A 23,147-nucleotide genomic window follows, 5' to 3' on the forward strand; every position below is an offset into this window, starting at 1 on the left:
AAAGATGTCAAATGCTTTGCACAAGCCCAGGTAGATGATGTCGGTTACTCTTCCCTTATTCACCAGTACTGTAACCTCGTCATAGAAGGCCACCAAATTAATCTGAAACGATTTGCTCTTAGTGAAGCTGTGTTGGTTGTCACCAATCGCCTCCTTATTTTCCATGTGCCTAAGCATATTTTCCAGAAGAATCTGCTCCATAAACAGTATTATATTAACAGTATTATACTCAACAGTACTGGTCCCGATACAGACCACTGAGGGACACCACTTGTCACCAATCTCCATCTGGACATTGAGCGGTTGACTGCCACCCTCTGCACGTGACTATCACACCAATTCCTCATCCACCAAACAGTCCACCCATCAAATCCATACCTCTCCAATTTAGAGAGAAGGGTGTTGTGGGGGACCATGTCAAAGGACTTACGGAAGTCCAGATAAATGACATCTGTAGCTCTGAAAAGTAGTTATGAAAAGTATGTTTGGTGGAAAAAAAAAAAAAAGGGAGGAGGGGGAGGGGACAAAATGCCACAGGAAAAAGGACTGGAGCTTATTTAGGAATAAACAAATGTAATCATGAAAACAATGGCATATTTCTACTCCATTTAGCACTGCATGAAACCTCAATGCGCCAGGCTGACGCAGCTACAAAGCTCTGCCTCCCAGTGCCTTGCAACCAGCAAGATCAAGTAGTGGCACTGATACACCCCCATTTACAAGACCAAAAAGCAAGGCAGTCTGTTACACAGACAAGTCCCCCAAAACGGGGGCCAAAAACTCACCTGTAAGGCTTAAAAGACAGTAAGACTCAAACCTGCAAATTCTCTCGGACAGGTTGTAGGCATCTAGAGCATTAAAATAAACACTGGGGCTTTTCTGTGGTACTCTATAAAAAAATACAGGACAATTAATACTATATATAGCCTCTGCTACTTCAGTTTCCTGGTCACCTCTGAAGTTAACAACTTTTAACAATAAAAAGTGAGAGCCCATCAAATTCATGCGGGCAGTAAACAGCTTTGAAATTAGTGTGAGTCAAGTTCCCTTGAAGAGAGGTACATGCTTGAGAGAGACAATTACGGAGGAGCCGAGCAGATTTATATCAGCTGGTTTAGCATTAAATCTCTTCAGAGCATTTAAAAACATTAAATTGAGACCTTATTAAAATACTCGGCATTTTTATTTCACCAGATTAATGACACTTACATTACTAAACTCAATCTGTAGTTTCAAACACCAGCAACAACACAGCTCTATCTAAGTGTAATTAAAGAACTAGTCATCATTTTGGGGAAAATTTCTGGAGGCACACCAGCAAGCTTGATAAATTCAAGGAGCTCACCCGCACATGGGAATTCTAGCACATATATTTTATAATTCCCTTGCCTTTCTGTGTACAATGAAATGCCCTGATAGCATCACGTTATAAAACAGTTCAACTGAAGGGACTGAAAGCTCACAGCAGGCTTCACTTCTACACACTAGTTAATCATTGCTTATTGGAAACTTTGCACTTGTATGTTTTGGCTTGCTAATCTTTTGCCTGCAGAAGCTGCAAGTTTGAGGGTTTCTGTCTAAACAGTAACTTGCCAGTTTTGCATGAAGACAGTAAGAGCTTTTGTTTTCATTTTTTACTTGAGAGGAAGAGACCTAGTCCTGTTGCCACAGGATGCAAAACAGAGGCATGCTGCTTTGTAAGGCACTGATCCGCTTTCACTCTCTTTTCAAGAGATAATTAGATACGTAGCAACACCATCCACAGTGGCATGCTATTTTAAAGCAAACATTGGAACACGTATTTAGAATCTGGTTCTTCAGCAAAAGACAAAAGGCTGCAAATCATCCCTTTTAGTAAAACAGCATGGAGCAAAATATTTAATCCAGCCTCTTCTAGAAGGGAAGATAAAGATACCTTAGTAAAACCATGTACTTTGTAGTGGAATTTCTGTAACACATTAAATTTCTATTTTCCCGATAGCTTAAATTATTAGAAATTAAATACTCATACACTGATGATGTTCTCCTGTCTGTAGCTTTCCTAACCTCATTGAGAATATCCTGTAGACTGTGAGAACATGAGATACAAAACATAATAAAGCATTTGACTGAGCTACAGTTGAAATCCTGGCCTAAGTACATAGGGGAAAAAAAAAAAACAACAAACCACCCTCAACTGTAAACTACAAATCACATCACTGAAACACTATCGCCAGGACAGAGAGTCACTTAAGATCAGCTACATTATAGCAGATACACGCCTACACTTACTAAGGAGAAGAAATAACAGTCACTATATCTGCATGGACATGTGGTTTAGCAAGTAGAGTACAAGACCGGGAAGCCTGATTTGCCACTGAACGATGCGTGATTTTCGCAATTCCATTCTTTGCTTTGCTTCCTCATCACCGAAATAAAGACAATGACATCACCTAGGTACAACAGATACTGTGACAAAAGTCCTGGGAGTTCCAACCCAAAAAGGCAAGCATACAAAAAGCATAACTGAGGTTGACTGCTCAGCCCTTTTTTCTTCATCATTAATTGCAAAACTCCCTTGGCTTTGCAAAGGACACATTAGCACAACTAACATGATGTTGCTGCTGTTTTAAAGCCCAGGAAATCATACATTTCCTTTACTGCCTTTTACAAAACAAAAACAAGCTATTTCAAGTAGGACCTGATTCTTTTTCTCCAAGAAATGAAGATTCAAAACATTTTTAAACGTGGTGATTTTTAAAGCACCTAGAAGACTTTAATCTCCTGCTGCCACTGGGGGGGGGGGGCGGGGGAGGGCAGAAATATCAAAGCAGAGTCCAAAATCTAGTACTTTACCAAAAAAAAAAAAAAAAAGAGGATGAACCTGAGTTTTTGGGGTCATTTTCAGGAAATCAGAGGTCAGTCCCACCTAGCGCCAGCACCACATACTTCTTTAATAAAGCATTTATAGGACAGAGAAACAAATTCTCAAGTTGCTGGTTGCATCTATGTGGTCAAAGCAAAAATGATGGTTTTTTCCCCCCCCCTGTGCGTACCCTCGCACCCTCGCATTTCATGGCTCTTTCTCCACTCCTGATGCCAGCCAGTCATGGCAATTAGTAGTTTTTTCTACCCTGTTCAGACTGAACAGACCTATAGACCAACTACTTAAAAAATTGAAACATAACAGAAATACAACTTTTCTCTGGAACAACGATGGCTTTTCTTATATTCCAGAACAGACTGAACTATACTACTTTTTCCAAGCAGTGTTTCATGTCATGTAAACCTAAGAAAAGGGAGGAGAGGAGAGGGAGCAAAGCTCTTCTATTATTTATCAGCCACACAGTCTAGTCTTTGCCCCCACGAGCTACTTCAGATGTCTATGGACGCAGCATCCACAAAAGATTTCTCTCATTAATATTTTCAAACACGCTGATCTACAACACTAAATGTACACACCACTGATTGCTGTGAATTATTTTTTGTCCCCAGGAATGCTTAAAAATATTTAATTCCTCTGCCTTTACGTCAAAACTGTGTGCAACAGAGTAGCATATGAGCACTGCACATTTACTGAAGCTCATAAGTTATTGATGAGACTCTTAAAGACTAAGCTGACAAAGCCATTCCACTTTTGGTGATTTACATAATTACTTACAATTTACTTATTATTCTGCTGCCTACAATCAACTTTTAAGCAAACATTGTGTGTATACCCTTCTGTTTTAACCCCAAGCAATCCAAATGACTCTACAAATGCAGTTTCATCCAAGAGCAGAGGTCTCCTGAAAGGCATCTCAGCTACTTGTTTTAAAGCAGTGGGTAACAATCAGGGGAAAAGAATAATACTCATTATCACTTCTTTACATTCCTATTGCTGGTCATTTATTTATATCACACCAGCAACTAAATCAAGGACCGGCGACATTTGCCGGTTGTTTGACAGTCAAGTGTAATTTGGGCATTTATCCACTGCCTGTTCTTGCTGAAAAGCTGCTTCCAAACTGCCCTAGAAAGCCCCGGACACACGAGGGTACTCACTTTCAAAGCACGTGTTCATTTTCTATTATCTGACACAAAAACCAACATTGTGTTCTGCATTAGCTTGCCCTTGAAATCCCCCTCTGTCCCAGACAGGAGAAGGCAAGCGGCAAAGCGGTCACCTAAGCCTAGTGCTCTGCTCCTCCTAAAGGGAAACTCGGGAGGGGAAAACAATGCACATACAAAACAAGAGGGGCAGAAGGGAAGTGAGTCAGGGCTGCCGGAAAATATTTACTTGCCCATTTGAACACAAAGGAATCTCAAGCATTCCCCGCCATCGCTTCATCGAGGCTGGTGTAGCGCGGTGGATTTGTCGCCGCGGGCTATTTAAGGTAAAAACTCTGCCATATTTATCCTCCAGCCGTGTCAGCGCAAATTACTCCCCTGAGCCCCGACAGCACAGCATCACTTTGCAAGGCATGCCCCGCCGTTCACATAGGCTACTCCATCTCACGGTAGAGAGCAAGTGCACGCCGAAGTCCTCTTTCAGGAGAGCAAGAGAGATCAGAGTTGCTAATGATCCTGAAGCAAGGATGGCAGAAGCAGGAAGACTGAGCCTCCCGACTCCCGCAAAATTGGTTTGTGGGACCTTCAGCAAGTCACCCAGCCTTTTTTTTTAATCTCAGTTTTCCCTCCTAACACCTATCTACACACTTAATACATGTGTGCATAGCTGACAGAAGGCTGGGAGACTCCTCCAGAAGGGAGCCAGGGTGAAATGCCAGAGCCCGAAACGGGCAGTGAAAGATCTTTCAGATTAGTATTATTCTTTAAGTAGACACCACGCAGCTTGCTGTGTTTCCAAGTGCTGCCCTGGAAGCTACAGACACCTGCAGCACCGCAGTCTCAGGATATGTGAGTGACTCATCCTCCTGAATGCTGGGCAAGGAAGGCAGGGGGAACTCAGGGGTGAAAGCGCCTTGCCTTCAGGGAAAGGAAGGATTAGATGAATCACAGCACTGTGTAACTCCTCCTCTGACACGACTCTTCCACTCTTCTCTAGAGCTCGTTACCAGCTGAGGACTAAGTAGTGCTGGCTTCTCCAACTGAGAAAGACCAAACCCTATGCACCACAAACAGGCTTGGCAAGTGAAAGCCACCGCCGGCTAGCCCTTGTGCAAACCAGTCAGGCAGCATCTCCCCTGCTGGCAGCTGACCTGCACGGGACACTAGAGCGGGGCAGGGACCTGGCAGTGGGACGTAGCCAAAGGCATCTCATATTTAGCCCTTGCGCTTGAAGGAGCCCTGCCAGAAAGTGCCTTTGCAAGCAGCCACAGTGCCCTAGCAGCAACACCACAACGACGCTTCACACCTGCAATGAGATACTGCTGATAATTAGCAACGAAAACACTACTGATGTAGAACACAGCACTGCTGATGTCACTAGTGGTATCCCCAGCCTGGGTCAGATTGAAGATGGGCGTTAATAAAATCATCTTGTATCTCCCATGGTCCTGGAGGTCTATGCCCAAGCAAGCCAGGACTTAAACATTAAAATTATAGTCCTTTTGACACTGGAAATGTCTTCCATCAGCGTCAGAGTGCTCACGTAATTTATACATCACAAATACGATTTGGCAGGATTAAATACAAAAATAATATATCAAGGATTTGTTATTGGAAGGGAAACTATTTGCAGCATACAACAGCCCACCAAAAGAAAAGCCTGACTGCTGTGATGAATAATGCATATTGCCTATGGTACTAATTAACCTTATACTCCAGTAAGATATTATGGAACAATAAGGCTAATTTGAATGTGGCCCGAAACTTTTCCCAATGGCATCTGGAAATCAGTCTTTGGAACATGTAAAATCTGAATTTGTTAAACCAGAAGCCTTTGCTTAATAAACTTTCAGAAAGAATATTTTTATTTCTCTGTATTCACAGCCCACACTGTTTGCATGCATGTACACAATGCAAAACACAGAAGGGGGACTCCAGAACCAGAAATGGTCTAGCTTGGCTTTCCATGGGCCCTCACCCATCTGCCAGCAGCATTGCAGGCAGTGACAATGCGCCTCCAACTAAACCCCAAAACGCCTCTGCAGACTCAGGCGTCCTATGGACATAACTGCAGCACGACTGTTGCGCAGCTTCAGTTTCTGCCCGATCAGAGTGGCAAAAAGCTTACAACAAGCTCTCTGAAAATGAACACTGGAACTTTCAGCTAATTTTTTATCCCTCCAACCTAAAAGCAAATGCCTCCACCTGAAAACACTAACTCTAATTTGGGCTAATCATGCTTTTCCTGTACAATACCTATTTTCCTGTTAGCCCAAAGCTACACATGGTATTAAACACACACGCCACATTGGAAGCACTGTGTTCTTAGTCGTGTGCATAGTGCACACAAAGTGCTGCAAACTACTTACGCATAAAGGCATGACCAAAGACACAGAAGGCATCATGCACAGGCGTCTTGATAAACACCTTTTGTAAGAGCATACATTCAACACTAAGTTTACACAGTCGTGGGACCAAATTTTCAGACAACAGTGGCCAACTGCTTTATATACAGAGGTCTGATCTAGCATAGAATCATAGGGTTGGAAGGGACCTCTGGAGATCATCTAGTCCAACCCCCCTGCCAGAGCAGGGCCACCTACAGCAGGTTGCACAGGAACGCGTCCAGGAGGGTTTTGAATGTCTCCAGAGTTGGAGACTCCACCACCTCCCTGGGCAGCCTGTACCAGTGCTCTGCCACCCTCAAGGTAAAGAAGTTCCTCCTCATGTTTAGGTGGAACTTCCTATACTCAAGTTTGTGCCCATTACCTCTTGTCCTGTCACTGGGCACCACTGAAAAGAGCCTGGCCCCATCCTCCTGGCACCCACCCTTTAAGTATTTATAAGCATTGATCAGGTCCTCCCTCAACTGTCTTTTTTCCAGACTAGAGACCCAATTCCCTCAGTCTTTCTTCATCAGAGAGGTGTTCCAGTCCCCTAATCATCTCGGTAGCCCTATGCTGGACCCTCTCCAGCAGTTCCCTGTCCTTCTTGAGCTGGGGAGCCCAGAACTAGACACAAAGTCTTATCTTGGGAAAGAAAAAACTGGACACATAGTCTTATCTTGGGAAAGAAAAAAAAAAAGCAACCAACCAACCAAACAAACAGGAAAAAAGCAGACTTTTGAGCTCTCTCCAAGCACCCTTCTGCCCTGGGTACTGCTGGAAGGCCACCAAACCAAGCAGTGCCCTACAATATTTTGGGAGGGCCGGGTCTGGTAGGAGGCACTGCCTCCCCCATCTACCAGTGCACTTAATTTCAGAGCCAGTGCGTGACTCACCACCTTCACCATCATCAGGATGACAGAGCTCTTGTCAATGCCATTAGCCACGCTCAGAGCTCAGTCAATAACAGATTCACACAAACATTTCATTTGTCCTCAAGCACCAGATTTCCAGCTGGCAGCCATCCCACACACCAGAGAGTGAAAACCCCACGTAACACACTAGCAAAAAAGCACCAGGAGATGTCTGACCTGACTGCTGAGTATTGCGTTAGGAACGCACGCGAGTGGCGAGAGCCCAACGACATCAACGATGAGGATGCCAAGTGCAGAGCAAGAGTCAGCTGAGCTCACAGCACTGCAGCAGGAGCGTAGGGAAGGCTGCCTATGAAGCAGGCTTGAAGGGCAGAGATGACATTTTAAACTGTAATAAGTGAGCAGTGACTCAAAACTTCTTTCCTACTCTTTTCAATGGAGCACAGTGCAGAAACACGTGGCTGAACTTTAGCTTGTGTCCCCCTGCATGAGATGAGAAAAAAGACAACCACAAAGAGCCAGAAACTCTCCGATATTTGGGAGGTTTGGAGGAGACCAGGATCAGCGCATTTGCTGAGAAATAGGTTTGATCTGAGTTACGTCAATTATTATGAACTAAATTTCTCTTCTGTAGGCTGTGCTCTGCTGGCAGTCAGCGCAACACAGTAAAGATCTAGGCCAGGAAATCATTTAGTTGTTAAGAACATGTTATAAAGGATAATCATCTCCCTCCCACCAAAATCAACGACAAAATCCCCACCGACTACCGAAAGCACCAGACCCCACTGCAACTCCCTTCCGCCAGGAAACCTGCACCCAGATGTCCCAGTCTGGGGGCACTGCCCTGCAGCGAGGGCTCCCACTGCTATTTCTGCCGGGCTGGCCAGTGCAGGCACCAGAGGGCGGCTTCTTTCTCTCTGGTGTTAGCTAGACTCCCAATCCGGACCGAAATGCCTTTGCACATGAACGATCAATTACGTCTCTCAAGCATAAGCCTGTCTCTGCGTCTGCCTGTGTGGGCCCGCGCTGCTCTGACCCAAGCCATGTCTGTAGGCATTACCCCTGTCTAAATTTCCCGCTGCCGGCTTTGTTGGAGGATGCTACTGCTGTCACAACACAAGAGCAGGTCCTAGCTGCCGCGACACTTCATTTGTCTGGGCAGCAGCATGCCTGGGAGGATGACTGCCCTGTTTTAGTGGAAGTATGCAAGACAATCAAGGCCAGCTAAGCAAACTAGTTTTGACATATTAAATCATGCTTGAACTGTGAGAGCAAAGAAAAACAATGTAAAAGCTCTGCTAAAAAAGAAAGGCTTTACAAATAAATAAATAATACGGGCCAGCCTTGTGCACGGGAAGGGGAGAAAAGCTTTTATCTGAGCCTGACTGAGGACTTTGGGCAGGCAGAGAGGAAAAAATTACTTTGCAAGACAGACATCTGCCTTCTTCTGCAGAGGTTTGTAGCCATTTCCATGCATTTCACTTCTAGGATGAGTCTGCTGCTGATCACCTGCTCTGGCACTGAAAGAGCATCAAGCGCTCATGCAAAAAACAGCCCCAAAACCAGGTAAGACAGGAAGAGTGAAATCCCATCGCAAGGGGTACACTTACCCCTCACCAGCACACGCATATGCACGCAAAAGCCCTGAGCAACATCTGACGGTACTGGAGGGTCCCATGACTGATTCTGACACAGCACTCAGTGAGCCTTTAGCCATTTTCACCTCAAATTCCCTCTGCAGACACTTTGCTCTAAGGGTTTCTTCCTGGAGAGATAACACTCAATCTGCCGCAAGTCAACCATTGCAATGCAGGAAACCCCACCAGCGCAGGGTCACTTGGCATTCGTGGACCTTGGTAATTAACCATGGCACCTGCCCTTCATCCTGAACCCTTTCCTCCCTGCTGTGGATTTCTTCCAGTAATTAACATGCCCGATTGCCTTGGATTTATACTAATAAAACGCTGGCTCCTGTCCCAAGATCCCATCATCGCTGGCGCTTCCCGAACCCGCACCGAGCTCCCACAGTAACGAAGTCCATCCGCGGTCCTGGCTCTGTCGCTGCCTGGGTTGCGGGCTATCTGCAAAGCAGCTCGGAGCTGGGAAGCTGCAACCCACGGGCTGCTTCCGCTGAATGCCAAATTAGCACATTCCCCACGCTCGCAGGGAGCTGCTTTTCCTTTGGCTTCGCAGTAATTAAAAAGCTTCCTTTCCAGGCAGCTTTCGAAGGCAGCGCTGTGACCTCTGTCACCGTTGCAATGGGATGACAGACTGCCTTACTCAGTGTCAGACCGCTAATGCATTATTTGGGGAATAAGTACCATAGCAGAGCGACCCTCGTGGCCACGCAGGAGGCGGTCATTTCACTCGATGGATGGTAACCGTGACTCCGGATTTTAATAAAGATCACGTTGGCTCCCTAAGCAGGCTTCCTTTCTTCAAGTAATACCAGTCACAGGCGTAGAGAGGGACTGGAGAGCCCGCTGGAGCAGGGGGTGCTTTTTTAGCTATACGCAGATGGTCTGGCACTCAGTAATGCTGAGGCTTTGGCTACAAAGGGGACCTCCGGGCAGAGAGGGACTCCTCGGCACAGGTTCCACACTAGGCAGAGGCTCCGGCTGACGTGAGACTCGTGCTCAGAAAAATGCACCTCCAGGCCAAACATTGTTTTGAAGGAAAGCATCTAATTGAGGTACAAAAGCAAGCCTTTCGCAAAGACAACTTCTGTTCAAATTGCAGCTCTAGAGGAACGGTAAGTTTGTTGTTACTTCCCAAGGAATCTGCCTGGAGATGAATGAGCTTACAAGGGGTTTAGGTTAGTCTAAGGCCATAAAAAGAGCACATGGGACCAAGTACAGCACTGACCCCCAGAGCTCCGTTTCAGGCTCTAGCCTCCGGCTGTCAATGAACAACTAGGCCTCTGGCCCAAGGCTGTCATTTGTTAAATGGGGAACAGTGACTCTGACCTCCTTCATAAAGTAGACCCTTCAAGATCCAACAGAGAAAAGCCCTTTGTATAACCTGGAAATGTTTTTAATAGTGCGCATTAACTATTTCTTTTCTCACACTGAAACAGTCACATCTGAAGTGACAGCGAAACTAGTCACAAGCCAATCAAAGCCTACCATGAGGACGTGACTCAGGGTACACCACCAAGTCTCACCGCAAGAATGGGTCACGTACCAAGCCGGCACTGCCTCCTGTGCCATGCCGGCCAGGCAAACCCGCCGTGGGAGCTGAGCCCACCACCATCACCACCACGGCGGGCTGTGCAAGGACGCCAGGCTGAAGATGCAGATGAAAACGCCTCTGCTGATGCGTATCCTCTCCCACCCACCCTGCCTGCAGGAGTGTAACCTCGTGCAGCACAGGGAGCCATGCAGGCAGGGACAGCCTTGTTTCACTCCCCGGCCAGTGGATTTGACCTGATAATGCCACTGAGCTGCAGCTCTTAGGGCTTGGATTTTCAGGTGGGGGAAGAAACACTGCTTTGGCCTTAACTTGATTGACCGTCACTTACAGTGAGAAGAAAGTTGTCATCCTAAATCCCAATTCCTCAAACTTGAGCTGTTTTTTTAAGGACATACATTTATAAAGATGACAGGTATATGAAAGCGATACTGGTCATCCACAAGCCTGGCATTGTCTCTTTTGTCTTTGTTTTTTTTCTCTAATCTGTTTTGGGTATATGGTTTGTGGTTTGTATAACACCTAGTCTCTCTCTTCACGTTCATTCCAGTATTAACAACCTCATAGCCATCCTGAGGGAATTGAAAAAATGGAAGCACATCAGTACCGTGCTCAATACAACCTTAATGATATGTTGTTCATGGATACCATCGTGTCTATGCCAGATTAATTTTTTCAGTGATAGAAAGTGAGCAAACTTCCAGCAAAATAAATGGGCACCTCTGTTTATATGAAGAGCAGAGTCACCTCTTTCTGCGGACATCTGTGTTGCAATCTCTTTGCTCTTATTGTAGTCTACTGAACACTTACCTTATACAGGACACAAGTTTATCCAACTAAAAAAATGAAATAAGTAAGCTGCCAATCTGTTCAAGGCACGATTGCAGCCTCCTTCTGTGAAGCCTGGATTTCAACCCCAGCGTTAACCCAAAGCCAGTTAAAATGGTCAAGATTTAACACGTGCAGACAGAAAAGCTTATTATTGAAACGTCAACACATCATTAACTACTGCTAAGTGTTTCCTAAATGAGAAACACAAAGCTGAAAACCCGAATTACAAACAAAACACAGTAGTACAACTTCATTTTAATACCCCGTATAAATTAGGTGGAATGAGTGTTGTGACAAGTGAGCTCTGGCAGACCCTTGGCAGTTCGAGAGGTTGCAGCCAGCCTTTTGCTAAAGATGACCATCCAGATCACGGAATCATGGAGTTTCAGAGTTGGAAGGGACCTCTAGAGATCAGATATAGCGCCCACATCTCATTTGTCCCCAGGCCAGGATGTCAAGACAAGCCCTCCATCGGTCACATCAGCTCATGGGCACGCTATCCAGTCCTGCAAAGCCAGCAGCAGCTTTCAGCAATGGGACAGAGTGGGCAGCTAGGGCCAGCCATATCTTAAATCAAGGCAATTAAATTCCCTGCACTGCCAACCAGCATGCATGTGCTTTATCCTTAGTATTTCTCCAGAGTTCTTAATTGTTTCTAAAACCCACAACTAGTAAGCAGGCTGTTTCCAAGCAATTCAAAGTCAAAGGTGGCAAACAAAGGAACCTAAGAGCACCATGACTAACACTCCTGTTCTCCTGCAACCCCCTCTCCCATCCCATAATTTAACAAATTCCCTAAGCTACCAATGGATACCCTATTTTCAAGAATGCTAAAACCAAACAAAGTCAGTGTTCAAGTAAATATCAGTTAGTTATTTAGGACCAGACTAAAAAGCATACCCTAAGATCTGCCCCAAAGTGTCTTACGGCTAAGAAGCAAACATGGCCTTCACAATTTACGCTTTTGGAGCCATTTCCAAACTTTATTTTATTTGCACTGCTCAATCTAAACTTGGGGGGAGGAATAAAGTACTCCTTAACGGTCCTTCTGGAAGGTGACTGCACAGCAGCCACGCTGCAAAGGAGCAGTTAGGTTAAGTTGGTCAAAGCAACGGCCTAAAAGCACCGCTGCAGAATGAGAAAAGATCTTCAGAGTCATCGGGGTTATGAGCATACAAGGTAGCGCAGAAGGTTACAACTCATTAGCAGAGCACGATATATTGTGCATACACTGATACCATGCCTCCTATAATGAAGGCAAATACACATGCAAAATAAAACAAAGAAGAGAGCAATATTTAATCAATCTTGTTGCAACACAGTTTTGCTCCGTGGAAAACATTTCCCTGCTGTCGTTAATTATCTCAGCTGCAGAACAAAACACCTAAATATATACATGCATGCACCTCTCTACAGAATAAAACCCATTCCCCCTCCAGTGACAACTACCTTTTGCTGAAACGTAGCATTCAAGTGATTTTCTTTACATTTGAAAAGATAATACACACTGTGCGGCCAAAAATTCAGCTATTCTGACACTGGTTGGTTTTGTGCCTAATTAAAATTAACTAGGCACTTCAGCTCATAATTATATAAACACCTACCATGCTATACTCCCAGCCAATTTGGTTTTAATCAGAAAAACGCACGAGAAGTATGAATGATGGGCAAAGAACTCCCTGGAGGGCCAACTGTATTTCCAAATTCAGTATTCTCCATATACTGAACATATCCATCAATGTTTTTCTTGCCATTTAATCACCTCCCAGTAGAACAATTAAAAAGATTTTATTTTTTTTTTTTTTATTCCTGGACTTTTCTTGCCTTTCACTCCACTGCAAGGGTAAAAAGCACACTCGCCTTATTCACCAGAGTGCCAGCTGGGAAGTCTCCCACCAGACAAGCAGGATTTAGCAGTACACTGTCTTTCTAGCATCCGTAACAAGGAGTTTAGAGAGAGAATTCAGCCGACATGAGGTGGAGAGGCATGCGAGCAAGTTGTGGAGGGGACTGAAGAAAAGTTGTTCTCCCCTCCTGCACCTTCATCAGATGGAAAACCAGAAACGCCAGTCACTTCAGAGCAAAAGCCCGACCTCCAAAATAAGGTTACCTGTGCAGCAGCACGTTCCCATCTCCTAGAATTAAGAGGACAAGGAGAGCAACAGCTGAGCTGCCACACTGCACCACCTGAGGAAACCACACACAGTGATTTCGTTAAAAATAGGTGGGTTTTTTTTTTATTGTGGGATCAGCTATGTGTTTCATTCACAAGTCAGGCCTCTGGCATAGCTGCTGTGCAGACACAGAAACACAACAGTCATCAAGCGTGGCTCTGCCATCACCACCTTTGCAAGCCCTGTCACCTCCCAACCCTCCACAGTTGGTGCCTTCTGCTACCCACCAGCCCAGGGGTCACTACCTCTGCCTGCCTGCTCCTGCACAGCTGCAAAAAAACCACTTGCCTCCAAATATCCTTCCGATAGCTGATCAACAGGGGGGCAATCACCGCTCTGGGAAAGTGCCTTCAAACATCTGTGCTGATTGCACCGCTCTGGGAGGAAGATGAGTAACTCTGCTTCACCCTCAATCAGCCAGCAACAAAATCACCTAAGAACCGATTCCGCAGGTAAACTTCTGATCTACATAAACTAGCCACCTGTGTCGATTAGTTTTGATTATATCCAGAATAAAAGACCCGCAAACATGAGGTTTTTCTGCAGCCTTTGTTTTCTGTAAGAAATTCTCATTTCTCTTGGCTGAGCAAGAGCTCAGCTGAATCGCAACACAATCAGCAAAAAGAAATACTGTTTTGTAAATGCACTGAGGTATGTTTAGCAAAGCTGATTAAGGGAAGAATAATCCAATAAACATCAATATTTAAGGCAGCAGCAGGACTTGAACTGGAGTTGTTTTACAAAAAAAATATCCAAGTATTTCCTCTGGCAACAATTCCTTTCTAAAACCAGAAAACCATACCCCAACTTACCCTCCCCTCTAGCCCTCCGTTTCAAAGCTCTTCCTCAGAAGGCGACAAGGGTGAGGGAAGATTTCACTGAGTTTTCCTCCATTATTTTGTCCATCTCTAACAGCTGTAATCTTGTCCATACCTTGTCGCTGGCTAAAACCAACTGTACGCCTTTTGATGTCTCTTCAAGTAGCAGCATGCACTGATTCTTGGAAAGGAGAGCCTCGCAGACTCCTGAACTCATTACTCGCCTTTTCAGCTTGGGTCTCATTCACTGCAGTTTTTCCTTCCTTTTTTTTTTTTTTATTTTAACTCAAATATTTAATTAATTTGTGATTCAGCTCTAAAAGCAGCTGAAAAAATATCAGGCTCTGCAAATCAATTACATTCGCAGTTACCACTCCACAGCCCCCCTCCGGGTCACTAGCAGGACCTCCCACCGCAAGTGTATTTGGGTCTCATTAGCTTAACATGTCAACATTCCCCCCACCCCCCCCCTTTCAATAGCATGGGCTCCAGAGCCTTTAAAGGCATAAAAATAAGCACTTCTTGCTTCTCACCAAGAATATATTGGGCTGAAGGTGAGGATGAATACAAAGACAAGTGCCAGAAGGTGCCCTTTTCACAGTGACTTTATTCCTTTCCTACGCAAACCCCAATGGTGACCCCTCCTATATACAGTAAGCAACTAAAATTGACATTACGATAAAACTCCCCTCTGTCAGTGCAGGAAGAAGGAAAGCATAGACTGGGACAGACAAGAAATTGTTTGGCCAAACCCCAAGACAGAGGGACTTCAGTGGCGCTCCCTCAAGTTTTATAGCATTTTAGGATCTGGCCCTCTACCTTGGTTGTGTACTGCGCCTGCTAAGGCAGAGACCACCATTAGGAGACTTGAAATTGGCCAAACAGACTTGAAACTGGGCATTTTCCAGCTCGTGAAAATGCTCAGCAACATTTCCTCAAGGACCCATTCAGACAGCACCGGCTGAAGTGAGGCAAACCAATAACCATCGCTCTTTTAGTGGCACCAAATCACCGCTCTGGAAAGCAGCATAGAAATTCACAGAGCAACTGCTTTCATTTCTCTTATTAACTAGTACAGCAATTTATGCTGGTGAATAATGAACCTTAACACTGGTCTTTTATAAACATGTCCCAAAATAGTCACAATTTACTTGTAGCTGTCCCATAGCAGTTGCTGATAAATGGGCCATGTTGCCAAAGGAGGTGTAAAAATCCAAGTAGTTTGAGTTCTTTACAGTAACTGCTACCTAGCTGCCTATATTAATTGAGAGAGCGAGCACATTATATAAGGAGATTAGACCATGTCATATTTACAACCTCAGTGTCCCCAGTGAGAGAAATTGCTCAGCTGTTACTGTCAGTGCCTTCTTCAAACAGGAACCCCGCTGACAAGATGATGAATTCAGAACATCGTTGCCAATTAATGATTTGTAGGCAGAAGGGATTTCAATAGTTCCCATATGTTTGTGAGGCTGACTGGGATTTACATCACTTCTAATAAGAGAGTATAGTCTGCTCTGTCCAGACGTGACACTAGAGCTTGGAAAATGTCATCTTTGCAGGAGAAATTTTAACAAACAAAGCCCGGCTCTTCTGGGCTGAAAATGTTTCCCCAAGTGCGGTCACTAATAACCTGCTCATGCCTAAGTGAAAGCACACAGGGAGACCGCTTGCAAGACGCGCCTAAGTGATTTACAAACCAAAGGTCAGAAGTTACTTAGGTGTTTGTCAAAGCTACACCGCAGAGTGCCAGGACCATCATTATGTCAGCATTTCCTAAATACCAGTCAGATGGAGGGGGGGAAGCATCCACAAGCACACAGGATCTTGCTTGGTGTTAACTGTTCTGCTTGTGGGCTGCAAAGTTTAACGTTACTGTCCTAGAATAGATCTCATCCTCGCGAATATAACAATATCCAAACCAGAAAGCATTTTACTCACACAGGGTTATCAGCATGAACTCCATACATGCTGAATGCAGCCCTCTTGAACGGCCTCAGGCTGAATGTCTCCTATCGACTGAGCATCTCAGAGCCAACCAGCAGGAAACATTTGGCACGATGACCGGGTTAAACACAGGACATCCAAATGGGGCCCTCCAACAGACTTTGCCATAGGCACCGGGATCCCAACATCCCATTGATTTGGTGACAGAATTTGGGGCTTCCCTACCAACATGAATTATGGGCTTTAACAACTCTAGAGCAGTTAAAAGTAATAAACTCCCGCCGAGGGTGCAGGCTGCAGGTGAAGTTTTAGGGCAGTTTATGTGTGTACACCTTATGACAGAATGGCAAGGGTACGTCGCCACAAAGCATCTTTACACTTCCAAACTATGATCGCGGTCCTACTCAACATAGTCATAAATTGCGGGGCCAGACACTGTGCCCTCAATTGCGTAAGAAAAATAAATTTAAAAAAAAACAACCCACACCCAAAAATGGAAAGCAGAACCTCAAATCACTAAGGTCTTCTGAAAGCACAACCCGGACTGCTATCTCAGAACTACCAGAGATCCAACCACTCTAACAGACACAGTAGGCTCATCAAAGACAGTCTCAGGTTTCTAGTTTAAACCAGTCCAGTTTTTTGGTTTGGCGTTTTTTTGAGACCTTTACGAGTGCTTTGAGATATCCCATGCTGCTCGTGCACTGTGGGAGGGCGGGATTTGACAGGTGACTAACGGATGCACCCCTTTCCTCCAAAAATTCTTACGGTTACTGAAGTCAGTGTCTAGACATAGCACCCAACCAGCACATGTTGTTTTGGGACATGGTATTTTTAGCCATAATGAAGCAGATCCTTGCTGATCTATCTGACCCACGTCCCTCACGTGGGACAGTCTAGATTTCCTCAGCTTGGGCTAATGTTGATCTTAGCTCCCCTTGCGTAGTATAAAACATTAAGTCTGACTCTTCTTCCCCCCTAAATGGGAGAAGTACCTTTATTGGCACGGGAAAAGCAAAACCAAGACAGGTTTGCTGTATTGACTACATCTGCAGAAAAAGGAGACTATCCTGGTCAAAAAGCACACTCTACATGCTGTTTACTAGAGGTTTCTCCAAAACCAACATACTTATACTCTATTCAAAGTCAACCCATGAAGAGACTTGAACTATGTAATCTTCAGAGGCACAGTGTGTGACCAAGGACTAAAGGATCAAGGCCACAGTTTGCTTTGGATATGCACTGATCTATCTTTTGCACCAACACTACAAACACCATAATAAGTGTCTGGAACGAGCTGAAGAGAAAATGCAACACCGACTTCAGTTGGAACAGAATTCCTTTGCCTTCCCCATGGGTTATCCATTACTAAGTGGCAGCAAGTACAAGGCAATTAAGACAGGACTGACGACTAACACAGTAATTTTGCAAAAAGCAGACTGCATTAAAATCTTTTTTTCCTTTCCCCTTCTCTTTTATGTCCAAATAGGTTTTTAAGCAACCTGTTACACATTTACAATGGAAGGGCAATTTTATAAATAAGTATGTAATACAGCAAATCATAAAATGAGATTATACACTCTTAGAGTATGATGCACTTCTTTGAAAGCATTCTTTTTTACGTCTTAACCTTCGGATACCCTAGATCTCTTGCACAAGGACCCTGATGATTCAGGAGACCTATGCTGACCAGCAACTCAAGAACCTTAGTCAGCTACCCATGTGAAAACTTCAGCACACGTGGAGGCATTTTTATCAGTGGGGCTTTAGGTTTAACTCTAAACAGCTGAGCAGCTTTGCATTAAACTGTTTACCAGAGAGGAAAATCAATCAACTCACACCACACCAAATTCCACCCCACTTGGTTAGAGTAATAAAGAGAGAAAAACATAGCCTTTTAAATACAAAACCAAAATGTATCTTGCATAGGGAGACTGACTTCAAACATTCCCTGGTACAGTCCAGAAAAAAGAAACCAAGCTTCTAAAATTCATAAGGAAACCCCTATATTGAGGAAAAATAGCGTAAAGCTTTAAATAACAGATAAGATTACAATCGTCTCATGGGCCCTACAGTACAGTGCTCCAAAGGTAACAGTGGTGTGCTGGTTGTCCACAGCCCTATAAGTGCCCGTACATAGGTGCCAAGTCCCACTATACCCAGCCAAGGCCTCTCTCTTCGTGCTGTCACGGTCATTCAAAGGATCTCAGTGGAAGCGAGAACCCGACCCACCGTTGCCAGCTCAACCAGGCACGAAGGACACGGAAGAGAAAGCCAAGACTGCACATGACCTCTGCAGCCTCAGCCCAGACCCTTACCTTGGCAGGTGTTGTTCTTCTCCTCGTACCCTGCCTTGCACAAGCACTTCCCGATGGGCACCAGCCATTCCCCCTCAGCGCTGCAGTGCATCTTCGGTGCCTCGTCAGTCACTGAGTGGTTGACACAGACGCCCGACACCTCTAGCAGCTGCGAGGAGTCCGCTCCCGTGATGGTGTCAGGGAAGCGGGCCAGGTTGCGGATCACCGATGGGCATTTCTTGTAGTACACGCGCACAGAGACCAGGGCGATGCAGGCACCCACGTCCTGGAAAGCGAGGTAAAATCCCTTTTTCGTTAGGGGTCCGACATCTCTCACCTCCGTGTTTAGCTTCATAACTCTGTCACCGAGGTCTAACTCTGTGAAGCTCTCATCAGCAGCTATGGTATCGATCTTGATGTACTGGTTCTCCTTGATGTTCCTCCCATCTTCATCATTTGATTCGAAGTAATACATGTTAAAAGTCTCTTTGCAAGTCCCAAGTCCTCCTGGAAGGCTGTTACAGTCCCTCAGGGTGAATTTGAGCTCAATGAAGATGCGGGACGCCCCTTCATTAGAGATCCAGCTGGTCAGAAGCCAGTTGTTCTGATTCTGTTCCATTACCTTGCATACTTGGTATGTGTGTATTGGAGCATAGTTTTCATCCACCTCACCAATTTCTTCCCACTGTATAAAAAGGAAAAGTATTACTTTTAAAAAAAAGTTACAGCTCCTGCAAAATCATAACTTTCCTATCTAAAAGCAACTTGGGAACTTCAGAGGTTCAGGAGGACTTTGGGGGGGGAAAAAATGTTTTAAATTGCAAAGTTTTCCATACTGGAGGCTTGATACAATTCTGAAAAGTCAGATAAAAGACCCTTTAGAAATATAAAAGGATGCTAGTTAAAACCTTTTGTTTCAGACATTTCAGAAGTGGGAAAACATACTGCTGGGTTTGTCCACTAGTACTTTGCTAGGGAACAAAACAAAAGCAGATGGGGCCATGAGTTGGCCTTTTCCAATGCATCCACATAAGAGAAAAGAAGGCTATTTACAGTCTGTCTGTCCCTGCTCCCCCAGGCTCCTTTCTACCACATCCTCAAATCTCTGCCGAATGCAAGGAGGATGATCACATTTCTCCAAGCTATTCTCCCCCACCAAACAGCCTGCCAGAAAATCAGCAGAGTGATATATGGAATAAATGAGCCTTTGCTCTCCCAAAGTGTGCTAATCAGAGGAGTTCCTGCTCATGCAAAGAGAAGATGCTTCTAATAAGGGTTACAGGGATCTGCAAATCTTGAGCTGTTCGCGTGCTACACAGGTTTTTAAGCAGAGCTCCAGATAACTTCATGCAGGTGTTTGTGAGAATTGTAGCAATTGCTTTTTCATTTTATTTTGGCCACACTCTGAAGTGCATCACTTGGAAGAAATGCTTTTTCCTGATCCAACACACCACAGTCAGTAGCACAGCAATAGTGCCTACAATAGAGACACAACGTTAATGTTTCCCCTCTGCTTTTGAGAACAGTAGTGTCACATTAAGAGACTAGATTAACCCACATAAGTACAGCAAAGAACTTGGGACAACCCGTGATGGTTTCAGTTTTGTTCCCTTCTACTTCTGACCTGCTCATCTGCGAGGGCTTAACTCCCAAAGCCTCTTCCATCCTCTGCTCAGCATTGCTGCCCACATCTAGTCACAGCTGCGGATGCAGCACAAAGCAAACGCACAGAGTTTAATTGAAAGGCACTCCAGCACAAGGTAATAGCTACGTTCCAAGCTGCATACCTTCTAAGGCCAATGGCCAATTTTTTTCATTGAAAATACAGCCTGAGATGAAGTCAAGAGCATTCTCAACCCAGATGCCATTACTGCAGAGCTGACACCTTCAGAGCCAACGTAACAATAAAGTGTTTTTAAGGGAAATGCTGTTCTTAGATTTTTAAATTAAAATGGCAGCAACGAGTGGCATGAAAAACATCCCCTGATGCTAGAGTCCAAAATGAGTTGTAACTACCACCGCCATAAAAGCACTTCCTCTCCTTTCTGACCTGGGATGTGAAAGTGGGGACTTTTGCCATTTCAACAAGACATGCCCACCGCGGTGCACAGAGCTCATGTGTACCACCAGTCTTCCAAATGAGGAACCTAACCTGAGGACATCTTCATCATGCTAAGCAGTATTTTCATTTCTAAACCCTTTTTTATGTCCCTGGGCTTAAACAGGCCATGATCCTACCGTGATTAACTTCGCCCTTTCTGGTAGTGCCACAGAGATAGCTGGAGATATGCCTGCAGCGAAAGCTAGGTAGATCTGTGCAGGATTCGTGTCTAACTTTGAGGAGAGGCAATCAAGAATTATGAAGAGTAGAACCATTGAGAAAACACACAGGAAAAGTATGCAAGACAGCACAAAGCTGCAGCTAGCTTCTCCATGTTCCAGTAAATAGGATGGGTTTAGATACATGAAATCAAAAAGCAGAAAAGCACTATTCTTCAACTAGTGTGGTTAAGTGCTAAATATGCTGTACATATATGCTTTCAAGTGTATTTGTTCACCATGACACTATATAAGTGCAAAGTCTTATTTTTATCACAGTGGCAATCTTCAATTTGATGAAAAGGGAGGGTACCCCTCCACTCCTGCGACCTCAGGTAGAGGTCCCTCCCGAACCAGCCCAGGGGACAGGTGAGCACATCCCAATATAGCCCAGGAAAGACCTCAATGACTTTAAAACCTTTGGGTTTTCTGCCTGAAGGTCAGAGGATCACTCAATCACACACATCTCCATATCCGCTGGTTGAAGAATTAACCTCCAGCAGGAGGTGGTGAAAAGCATTTGAGGGCTGGAAATTGCTCGCACCAGTTTTAGCAAGCAGGGAGGTGTATGGATGGCACAAGGTACACAGTGTAACTCCACACAACATTTAGGGAGCATCTAATGTGCATTTCTCTCAGAAAACTGAAGTTTGCAGTGACTGTGATGTTGCAGTAATATCATTAGTGACCTAACTTGAAGGTGTATTGAAAAACATTACTTCTCTTTTTTTAACACTTGCCAGATAATTTTCAGACCCAACCATCATGCTCTCCAGAGTTAAAAAATTAAGCTCATTTCCATTGCTGCTCCAGTTGTATTGGTGGGAGTGAGTATAAGAAAGCTCATTCGTTCAAAAACTAAAATCCAGTGATTCTAATGGTCGCTTTCATGCACGGAGGGGACTAAACGCCATGAGGAAGAAGGTCCAAGCATAAATACATCAGCTGCAAGGAATGGCATATCACCCAACATCCCAGGCTTCAGGATGTGCTGCCTTTCCAGCACCGCACCCCAGATCAGAGCAAGTCCTGCCATCGCCACCTGCCATCAAACCCAAAGCAGTCATCAGAGAGCAAGAGAAAAGGGAGGTGCTAATGAGCTAAGGCTGCTTATCTCTGTATAATCCTCAAGGGAAAGCCAACCAGATTTTATCAGAGCAGCCACTATTGTGCAAAATCTCTGCTGTCATTTAATCCCGTCTTCTCCTCTCCTATCTGCATGTAGGAGCGCACCATTTTTTTCCCCTTCAGCCGGGTCTGCCTCCCCCCAGAGACCACAGGCAGCCTGCCGCCCTTCTGCTTTGCCATGCCTCCATGAGAAGGGGATGGGGACGAGAGCCCCTGCACCTTCTGCCTGGTCCCAGCTCCCTGGTCACTACAGATCTCAAGACAAGTATTTCATCTGACTCAGGATTACAAACTAGAGGATGAAATGCAGTGCCTTACAGTTAATGAAAAAGAAGACTCGCCACATTAAAGAGACGGCATCTAGCTGAAAATATTGGCATGAAAACAAATTAAGTACAACTGAAAAATTGTGTAATATTATAATTCCTCTCTGCAGCACATATTTTTGAGATATAAATCAACCCCATCTGTAGGATTAAAACAAAAATACAACCATTAATTTAGTGCTAAATGTTTTCTCTACATCTTTAATAGCCCTAAGAAGGAAAACACAAATGCATTTCAATGGCCTGATGTTAAATCATTTATAGAAGACCTATTTCTGAATCAGAAATTTCCAGTACAGTACTGCTGGCAAGTTAACAGAAGCTCAAGACTGCATTCAGCTCCATCAATAGGAAGCGTGCAATTCATGCAGGCTGTCTGCCTATGGAAAGGCCAGAGATATCACACATCTACACTGAAAATATAAGAGCTAAAAAAGCATTCAGTGGCACGGTCTGGGGTTAAACGGACAATTTTAAAACATATTCATAAGCTGTCCGCTACTGAGGCTTGTTCCTAATCTCCAGGATTTCAGGATTGCAATTTGCTATCACAGCACAGTAAAAGGCTGCTGCCCCAAAAACAAATACTGACAGTGGGGATGAAAATTTCAGAGCTTTTGTTTATTTGGTTTCGGTTTGGGTTTTGGTTTGTTTTTTTTTTGGTTTTTTTTTGCAAGGAGAAATTTTGTTACTGGTCTTCAGTAACTCACTCTCTTTAGCAGCCACTAAAGGTGGTATGGAAATTTCAAGCCTCTTTCCTAATTCCACACATCCTAGCACTGCTGAAAGAGAAATGAGGCATTTAGCAAAATCCTAGTTGTCTAAAGAGG

At 44.6% G+C, this 23,147-nt stretch overlaps 1 protein-coding gene across 4 annotated transcripts in view; it reads right to left on the minus strand.

Annotated features, from left to right (window-relative positions):
- The window catches only part of EPHA5 (EPH receptor A5), a gene marked incomplete at its 5' end in the record, with an annotated part of 202,024 nt that overhangs the window by 139,167 nt on the left and 39,710 nt on the right, over positions 1-23,147 (minus strand). For all 4 annotated transcript variants that reach the window (XM_082483149.1, XM_082483148.1, XM_082483151.1 and 1 more), the window contains one exon: positions 18,566-19,229. In XM_082483149.1, the coding sequence (XP_082339275.1) occupies positions 18,566-19,229 (664 nt within the window). The remainder of the gene's footprint in view (positions 1-18,565; positions 19,230-23,147) is intronic.

The sequence above is a fragment of the Vanellus vanellus genome (genome assembly GCF_965231255.1).
Source record: "Vanellus vanellus genome assembly, chromosome: 4".
Taxonomy (NCBI): Eukaryota; Metazoa; Chordata; class Aves; order Charadriiformes; family Charadriidae; genus Vanellus; species Vanellus vanellus.